The 10,379-nt window shown below is 47.7% G+C and overlaps 1 protein-coding gene across 1 annotated transcript in view; it reads left to right on the top strand.

Annotated features, from left to right (window-relative positions):
• Window positions 1-10,379, top strand: part of phactr3a (phosphatase and actin regulator 3a) — a 29,095-nt gene that overhangs the window by 3,856 nt on the left and 14,860 nt on the right. The window contains exons 2-5 of the mRNA XM_063207818.1: window positions 3,807-3,974; window positions 5,099-5,254; window positions 5,659-5,919; window positions 9,372-9,609. Of these exons, the coding sequence (XP_063063888.1) occupies window positions 3,807-3,974; window positions 5,099-5,254; window positions 5,659-5,919; window positions 9,372-9,609 (823 nt within the window). The remainder of the gene's footprint in view (window positions 1-3,806; window positions 3,975-5,098; window positions 5,255-5,658; window positions 5,920-9,371; window positions 9,610-10,379) is intronic.

Genomic DNA, 10,379 nt, shown 5'->3' with positions numbered 1-10,379 from the left:
CGTCATGGCAACAGGAGAGCTCTGACCCCAGCAGCACGGCTCAGCTCGGCTCAGCTCGGCTTAGTGCCTCTGGTCTCGTCTAGTCTTGTCTGGGCTATAGTCTAGGCACTCTGGCCTGGCTTGCTTCCTCTGATGGTTACTCGCGCAGACAGTACTGATCACTCTCTCTCTCTCTCTCTCTCTCTCTCTCTCTCTCTCTCTCTCTCTCTCTCTCTCTCTCTCTCTCTCTCTCTCTCTCTCAGTCTTGCACTCCATTGACCCGCTTCCCACCAGCAGCAGGTCAGCCAGGAGTCCTTCCTTCTCATCATTTCTTCCCCTCCTCCTCCTCCTCCTCCATCTCTGGTTGTCATGGCGAGTGCAGTGACACACCCTGTTTCAGCATCACCAAGGCCTAGTGACACAGATACACACTCCTGCTTTTATGTTCACACATTGAATCACCTTCACACATATGCAGGCAGACTCACACGCACACACGCACGCACACACGCAGGCAGGCAGGCAGGCAGGCAGGCACACAGGCAGGCAGGCAGGCAGACAGGCAGGCAGGCAGGGAGGCAGGCAGGCAGGCACACTCACACGCACGAACACACACACGCAGGTAGGCAGGCAGGCAGGCACACTCACACGCACGCACACACACACGCAGGCAGGCAGGCAGGCAGGCAGACAGGCAGGCAGGCACACTCACACGCACGCACACACGCAGGCAGGCAGGCAGGCACACTCACACGCACGCATGCACGCACACACGCACGCAGGCAGGCAGTCAGGCAGACAGGCACGCACACATGCAAGCAGGCAGGCAGGCACACAGGCAGGCAGGCAGGCAGGCAGGCAGGCACACACGCACGCACGCACGCACACACACACACACACACACACCAAACAACACATGCAACACACTTTCAAACCCCTCTTATGGCCTATATGCACATTCATAAAAAAACAGGCACACAAGGCCGATACACATGCCGAGAGAGAGAGAGAAAGAGAGAGAGAGAGAGAGAGAGAGAGAGAGAGAGAGAGAGAGAGAGAGAGAGAGAGAGAGAGACTTTGATTATTCACATATGACACCTGTGCCAGAGTTGGAGCTGAGTATTTCTTGTGCACCTCACAATGTGCCACCGAAGCAGAAAGCTACAAAGACCTGTTGAAAAATTTCATTCTTCCCATTGTGCTGGAGATTATCCTCGCTGTTGTATTGCAAGAACAAGGTTCCTCCATACTCAGTCATCTTAGCAAAATGCACTTCACAAATACACCTTTCAATACAGGACTATAGACACACAAAGAAAACCCCCTCCCACATGTTCTGTATGTCTTTTATTCACAAGAGCATGTACACACACACACACGCACACGCACACGCACACGCACATGCGCACAGCCGCACACACACACACACACACACACACACACACACACACACACACACACACACACACACACACACACACACACACACACACACACACACACACACACACACACACACACACACACACACACACACACACACACACACACACACACACACACACACACACACACACACACACACACAGGGCAGTCATGGGTGAGCGGTTAGGGCGTCAGACTTGCATCCCAGAGGTTGCCGGTTCGACTCCTGACCCGCCAGGTTGGTGGGGGGAGTAATCAACCAGTGCTCTCCCCCATCCTCCTCCATGACTGAGGTACCCTGAGCATGGTACCGTCCCACCGCACTGCTTCCCATAAATATAGACTGTGAGTGGGTAGATAGATGGTATGATTCATTCATAGAATTAAAATGCTGTTTTGTGGTTTCCGTTTCTGACGTCTTACTGGAACATTGCCTTGACTAACTCATGCTTGACATCCATTAAATTTGTGTTTCTCAACAGGGGCAGTACAGCCCCCCAGGGGGCATTGGGGAGCCCTAGGGGGGCATTGAGAAGGATACAGTTGAGAGGGATGCGGTGCTTAGTTGTCATTGGGGGCATTAGTCAATTTAAACGTTTTAATAGTAAGGGTGGCTTTGGCAGGCTTATGATGAGGTCAAGGGGGCGTTTGTCCAAAAAAGGTTGAGAACCACTGCATTACATCAATCTTACTAGCCTGAACAAAATGCAGATAACAACCCTGAGCTGATTCCAGAATGTTCCCGGGTGTCATGAATTTCGAAGTGCTTGCCACCACAGCTTTTCAGGGCAGGTGCTTTTGAGCAGACTTCTCTCTGGAGACATTAGGAGTACTCCTGAAGAAATGGGCTGAGACAGAGTGAAAAGAGGTTAAATGAACGTGTTTAGCCATGCGCTGTACATTGAACATTTTCACCTGGATGCAGGTGCCTGACAGCCTTAGCCGGATCCATAACAAAATCATCTGAAAGGGCTCCCCGCCCAATATAAGCAATGTTATGAGGACCCTAGGCCCTGCCGTGGCCAACCGGTAGGGCACTCGCCTGCCATGCGGCTGACCCGGGTTCGATTCCCGGCCCAGGTCCTTTGCCGACCCCTCCCCGTCTCTCTCCCAATTTGCTTCCTGTCCACCTCACACACTGTCCTGTCGAACAAAGTCAAAAAATAATGAGGACCCAATTGCCCCCCACCCTCGCCTTCTCCCTGGGGCAGCTGACTCATTTGTCCCCCCCTGTCGGCTTCCCTGCCTGCATGTGAGCTTTGAGCGGTGCCATCTCACCGGCTGTAGTCTTGTGCCATGACACGACACAGTATGGCATTGTACTTCATGCGGTGTCTGTCTGATTCACAAAGGATTTACGTAAGGTATATGACTGATATGAAGTGAAAGTCAAAGCCCCATGGGAAACTCCAACTCCCATTGTCATTGTGACACAGCACTCCACTGAACACTGCACACTGCACACAACAAAATTGCATTCATGCCTTACCCATGTAAGGGAGCAGCCCCCAATGGCACCCCAAGGGAGCAGTGTGGTGGGATGATACCATGTGATGCCCTAACCGCTTACCCACGCCTGCCCTGACAGGAGACTGTGATGAGCACTACTGTACGTATAATAGTTCTGGTAGCCTACTTTTGGACCCTCTCTGACCCAGTTATCTTTATTGACATGATAGAAGACAAATAGGCTACACACTTACTGCTATGTTGGTGTTTGTGTATGCATGAAACCATGTCATTTTCATTCTTTCCTATTCCTGGCACATGTAAAGCGATTGGCAATACAATGGACTTTGACTTTAGCTCTAACTTTAACCTTGACTCTCTCTCTCTCTCTCTCTCTCTCTCTCTCTCTCTCTCTCTCTCTCTCTCTCTCTCTCTCTCTCTCTCTCTCTCTGTGCAAATGTGTTGCAGCTGCCTTTCTTACACTGCAGTTTTGTCACTGGTCCTGCTTACAGGGTTAAGGTGAAAAGGGAAGTGTGCCTCTTTAATTTCTTAGTGGCCTCAGCCAAGTTGGCCAAATGGCAAACCCGAAAAAATAAAAATCTTGGCGAGGTGACAACAGACCCAGTGGAAGTTTTAAAGGGGATGGTGGGGTGTAGGGTCAAGGTGGAATTTGCATATTACAAATTGGTGAATGATGTAGTCTTTTTTGGGAATTTGGGGATTGGGAGGACTGTTGTGTGAAGTGGATGTGGAGGAGAGGTTGGTGTTGAGGCTGTAAGGAGGGAACTGGTTTGTTTTTGTTTTTTGTTTTGTTTTTCTTTGCTAAAAAAAATTATGATGTTCTGACGGCTTTGTAAAAGTTTGAATCTTTGGTCCAATAAAGGACTTTTTAAACCCCTCTCTCTCTCTCTCTCTCTCTCTCTCTCTCTCTCTCTCTCTCTCTCTCTCTGCAGATGGGTTGGAGCTGGACCAGCCGAGGGTGCTGCGCTCCAGCTGCCTGGTGACAGGTGTCCACTCCTCGCCCATACGCCGCAACAGCAAGCTGGCCACGCTGGGACGCATCTTCAGGCCCTGGAAGTGGAGGAAAAAGAAAACGGAGAAGCTCAAGCAGAGCTCCACAGGTCAGTTGGACACACAGCAGGCCTGGGTGCATTTCTCGAAAGTGTAAGCGAAAACCGGCAGTGGAAAAGAGCCTTAACTTGTACCGTACAATGTTGTGAAGATTAGAACGTCTGCTGCTGATTCTGCCTGTGCTGGGGTGCATTTCTCGAAAGCGTAGTTGTTAACTACAATAGCTACTTTGCTGGTTGCAATGCAAATTCCCCATTGGTAACTATCCAAGTTGCTAACTGCTAACAACTACGCTTTCAAGAAATGCACCTCAGTGTTGTCAGATGGAAAATGTTGAGCTATCATATTAAAGCGTCAAAATTATCGTTTTTTTGGGGGGGGGGGCTTTTGGGAGGAAATTATTGTACACAAACCAAATAGTTGTTTTAAGGCAACTAAACTAAATGAATGAAAACTCATGATTGTGTATTTTGTGTTTTTAAGAGGACAGAGGACAATATTATGGTACAAATACGATAATTCTCGTACACCTGGAACACTGATACTCAGTCACTAATAATAATTAATAATAGCAATAAAACGGCTGTAACTTTACAAAACAAGTGATTGAAGCGTTAATTTTCACAGCACAAATGAGCACAAACAAATTCCCTTCGATTGAGACTACTTTGGAGAAATTTGGACGTGGAGGGGGGCTGCCCATTGAAAATGTATTAGTATTATGAGTATTTGAATATTTAAATTACTCAAAGTCCTGGCACAAACGAAAATGTTTACAGCACAATCCGGCACAAACATAGCACAAACAATCTGCAGTGTTATTTCAGCATTTTGGGTCGGAGGGGGGGCCAGCTTCACACAGGTAAACCTCTCAGGTTAATGTTATTTCGAGCAGAAACAGTGCGTAGAGATTATTTCACTTTCTCTGATGGTAAGTCAATTTTTAGGGGATTTATTTTTCAAAGCTTTTCAACATTTGTTTTAGTTGGCTTACAGTGTTACTATGCAAAGTCAATAGAACTCTTGTGGGCTGTTTTTTTTGTGATTCATGTAGTAGTAATTTATCTGTACACATCTGTAGTTATTGAAATGATGCCTTGTCTATCTGATGTTGACCGAAATCTTTCAACACACCATCACTGAATTTCTCTTGCTTTGTGTTTTGACCCTGCAGATGTTGCACTAGCATGTGGCCTACACGCCAGCGACCCCAGCCCCACCCTCCAGGGCATGTCGGACATGGAGTGCCGGTTGCCGCCAACATTACCCAACATGCTCAGCGTCAGCAGCATGGAGTACCTGGGCTCGGACCACGAGCCCCTCCCGCCACGTGAGTCAAGCGCTCCAGAGATCAGGCAGACGCCGGGTGTCATGTAGCGGATTTATGGAAACTCAGCAGCCTGCTGTGGTCTATTACATTAATCTCTTGATGACAGTCATTTGATCACAGTGCTTCCTTCGGCCTACTCACTCAACAGTCAAGCGAATTTGAAAAGTAATTTGCCTATGTGAGACACTAGAGGGAGCTAGCTAGCGTTGTTTTTCTTCCCCCCCAAGGAAGCACCCATTGTACAGCCTTTCCTTTAACTGTGCAGCTGTTTGTAACACTGTATGAAACAAATGATCCCTGAAATGGACCAGCAAGCGTTAGTCAAACATATTCTTTAGTGATATACTCTGAAGTACACATATTGTGCTGTGCTGCGTCACATAAATAATATGAATCTCTTTCAGCGCCCGAACTGCCTGATGAGGCCGACTCGTTAGAGGAGCCGTCGAACCCCGAGGAGGAAGAGGATGAGGAAGGGGAGGAGGAGGACGAAGAGGAGGAGGGGGAGGAGGACGTAGGAGCGCTGTGCTGCGACGGCCTGGACGGCATGCTGCATGAGTGTGGCGTGGAGGGCGTGGAGCAGGACGCTCTGGATGCCGCGCTGCAGGGACACTCCCCACCAGGCGTACCCGGGCCTCTGGCCTCGCAGCTGGGCAGCGAGGAGGGTGAGCCAGCCTGCCTACTGTACCTGCCTGCCTGCCTAACGTAACGGGGGAATGGACAGAGGAGTGTGGGAGGGTTGGGTACATAGAGGATAAATAGTGTGTAAAGACACAGTCCTACAGACACGGAGATGCACACTGACCATGAAGCACGCACGCAAGCATGCACGCAAGCACGCAAGCACGCACTCAAGCACGCACACACACACACACACACACACACACACACACACAGTTTAGTACTTTTATTTGGATCTCACCAAGAAGGCAGCATTACAAATCCAAATAGTGATGGAAGCAAATGTCATAGCAATCAGTAGGGACTGATCAAAATCATAGGGTCCAATGTAATACATTACAGGTCAGAATGGCCTGGTTAATTTAAGTTGTTTAGGGGTAGACATGGCACCTCCTTCGCCATATTGCTAAACTACCAATTGTTGCAGAAATTGAGCAGTATTTAGCAGTCTTTTTTGAATTGTCCTTATTGAGTCCACAGAGTTGCAGTCCACGCAATGCAAGCCTATGTACATGTCCTAGGCTGCCAAACACAAGAACAATAAGCTTGCAGTTGAAACCTTGATTTGTGACCACATCCATAAGTGGCTGGTATTTTAGGATCTTTGAGTGGTAGCAAGTGTCCATGTAGAGATCAAAGGGGCAACCTATTTCCACAAAGGAGACCTTTTTATTGTCAGCATCTATAATGGTGATGTCCGGTGTGTTTGGAATGCTGCTTAAAAGTGTGTCATCATGACTGTCGCTGAACCAGTTCATTTTTACTGTGCAATTTGTGTGTATTTGCGTTGAAATGTCCTGTGCCTCTTTAATGCCTTTAATGCCTCCGAACAAAACAGGGTTTGCTCAACATGCAAATGTACACACACACACACAGGCGCTCACACGCGCACACACACGGACAAGCACACACACACACACACACACACACACACACACACACACACACACACACACACACACACACACACACACACACACACACACACACACACACACACACACACACACCTCTGGCCTGGGTGAGCCTGCCTGCCTGCCTGCCTACCTACCGAGGGACAGAGGAGTGGGGGAGGGTTGGGTACATACAGTAGAGGACAGTAGAGGACTGACCAGGAAACACACACACACACGCATGCACGCACGCACACGACAAACACACACACACACACACACACAAACACACACACACACACACACACACACACACACACTTTCATTCTTTTTTTGGATTGACAGAAATACATTTATCATGGCGGCACAATCTAAATTTGGCTTAAAGGAGTCTTATACAACACTAGAATCTTCTGTTCATAATGTTGTAAGGATAAAGGTGGCACCTGCGTTTCCATATGAAGAAGCTCCCAATGCAAGATCTTGACATTTTTTTTGTGTGAATTGCACACACACGCACGCACGCACGCACGCTCACACACACACATGCACACACACACACACGCACACACACACACACACACACACATGCACGCACACGCACACCTGAGTGTCCCAGGTAGGACGTTTGACAGGCTGGGTGGTCATGAGTTCGTTACAATATGTGACCTTGTCTCCTCGTCCTGCCTCCTGGCCCCTCCTCCGTGGAGAAAACGGTAAAGTTTCCCAGAGGGTTGCCGTGATAGGAGGTCATGACTTCGAGCCCCAAGGTGGCGGATTGCACAGGATGATGACCTCTGGTACACTTTGCAGAAGGAAGACAAAGAGTGCGTTACAATATGCAACCTTGCCTCCTCCACTTGTGCTTCTGGCCTCGCCCCACCTCCTGGCCCCTCCTCCGTGGAGAACACGATAAAGTTTCCCAGCTGTCAGCCTAGCCACAACAACTTTTGAGGGACTGTTTTTCATTCACCATCCCAATTGCAAAGGAGAAAAAGACTCTACAATGAGCTTTTGCAAGATATTGAAATATAATGCTGTTGTCAGTGATGTCATCATGACATATTACTTCCTGGTACGAGGAGACAAGCACAAGTGGAGGAGGCAAGGTCGCATATTATAACGCACCCCATGACTCCTACGAGCCACACCCAGGATACAATGAAGCCTTATTCAGTCTATGGTCAGAATAGTAGACTGTCACTGATCTTTACACTTTACAGTAACTTAGGTAAATGATAGAAGTCCGCAACACCGTTAATACTCCCAGTGATTTATTTGCACAACGTTTCGGACCTTCGTCCTTTTCCAAGTGCAACAACCAGCACCTGGACCACTGATGTGCGCGCATTCTCTACCTTCTTGTACTTTACAGTAACTTCTCATGGCGTGGGGTCAATCACAGTGTGCAGTAACCTTTTTCTATCTTTCAATTCCCATCTGTGGTTGTGAGTATGTGTATACTGTGATGATGCTGTCAAAGGGTGTGTGTATGTGTGGTTAAGTGTGTGTGTGTGTGTGTGTGTGTGTGTGTGTGTGTGTGTGTGTGTGTGTGTGTGTGTGTGTGTGTGTGTGTGTGTGTGTGTGTGTGTGTGTGTGTGTGTGTGTGTGTGTGTGTGTGTGTGTGTGTGTGTGTGCGTGCGTGCGTGCGTCTACGGGGGATGGGGATGGGGTTGATATCCAGTCTGGCCTCTTGTGGTATCGTGTGATAGGCCTGTCACAATACTGCTGACTCAGGCTGTCACTGCAGGCAGGAGCATCTGGCTAGAATAGAGACGGTAAGGGGATGCTGCCCTGGCTGGACTTAAAGGAAATCACAGAGGAGGCTTTTAGCATCAAATGACACTTCACCATCAGCATAAATGACATGGGAAAAGACATACTTACCACAACATTTGGATTATTATGGACATGGACGATATGCATTATCGAAAGCAAATGCAAGGTATTTGCCAGAATGGAATGTAGATTCATTGTTGCGACTCGAGCATTACTTTAACATACAGTTAAGGTTAACACAAACAAATCTTCAAACATGTGTAGCGTTGTCATCTTCATCAACATTTTGGGAGGAAGAAATATGAAACATTAGGACACGAGAACACTTACAAGATGATAATCTTTTTTTTTCTGAGTATCTTGTGTCCCCCTGGTGTTTCTATCAAGATGACCTAAAGAAAATAACAAATGTCCACAACACTGTTCAAGTCTCCCAAATATTAGATGACACAACGTTTCAGAGACTGAGCATCAGGGCTCTAAATTAACTTTTTTTCATCACCAGCCAAAATAGCCTGTAGATATTGTTCTTACTAGTCAAACACAATCACTAATGGGTCAAAGTGGATTGTAACTTGGTATTTTCTACCAGCCCAACTGAAATGTTCACCAGCATTTAGCTGGTTTCTAGTGTTAATTTAGAGCCCTGTTGAGCATTGAACAGTATTGCAGACATGTATTATTTCCTTTAAGTTATCTTGTTTTGTCCAGCACCTGTGCCACTGATTCACTCCTTCTCTGCTCTCTTTTTTGTTCCTATCCAGATGACCAGGGTGTAGCCATGCCCCCCATGCACCAGTCCAACTCCTTCCTCTCCAAGGAGCCTCCGCGGGTCCCGGAGCGGGAGGGCCCCTGCCCCATCCCCATCCCCATTCCCCTGCGCGGCCCCCTCTCCAACCAAGTGGTGTCACCACACATGGCCAGCATCCACCCGCCACTGCCCCCTAGCTGCATCATTGAGGAGCTGCACCGAGCGCTGGCCAACAAACTCAGGCAGGAGAGGTGAGCTGCTGCTCTTGAGCTGAAAGACAGACAGCATGTGAACACAACTGGACTGGCCGCTGCCTGGTGGCTTATTGCTTCTAGACTTCATCTTGTCTGCACATAGGCTGTAGCCTCTTACTGCAGATGGGTCGCGGGTGGGCCTATTCACTATTTGCTGAAAATACTCAACTACATCATAACAACATTGCTATGACAGTGCAGAGAGCCTTAAGTAACAGATTAAGACATAGCCATTACAATTTTGGGGACATGAAGGTTAGAACATAGGCTCTGTGCTAAGGCTTTAAACTAAATGGCGGCAGGTAGCCCTCAAGGAGCTTCTGAGGTGCCCTCCAAAGATGATAATTAATAGTGACGACTATAAGATTTTAGTCACAGTTGGTTTTTCTTAATTTAAATATGAGATTATTTCTTTATCACCTATCAGCAAATTATCCTTCAATCATAGTGCAATTTGGGAATGATGTAAAGACATCAGTAGAGGATTTTGAACAAAAGCAGCCCTAGGGCAGCCCTTGGTAGTCCTCAGAGCCAGAAAGGTTGTGGACCCCTGATCTAGATCATTACCATTTTGCTAACGACAAGCGTATAATAAAGGGGTAACACTTTATTTTAGGGATACATTTATCAGCAGTAATACATACAATGTCATTGCCAGCATAAGTAACTTGTAAGGCATGTACTAAGCAAATGCTGAGGCCTACTAGGTCCTTACTAAGGTTAAATTGGTCATAAATCCCTTATTGTGCATGAACAAGACAATTGCG

The sequence above is a fragment of the Engraulis encrasicolus genome, chromosome 10, assembly GCF_034702125.1.
Source record: "Engraulis encrasicolus isolate BLACKSEA-1 chromosome 10, IST_EnEncr_1.0, whole genome shotgun sequence".
Classification (NCBI taxonomy): Eukaryota; Metazoa; Chordata; class Actinopteri; order Clupeiformes; family Engraulidae; genus Engraulis; species Engraulis encrasicolus.
This window is presented reverse-complemented; position numbering and strand designations above follow the sequence as displayed.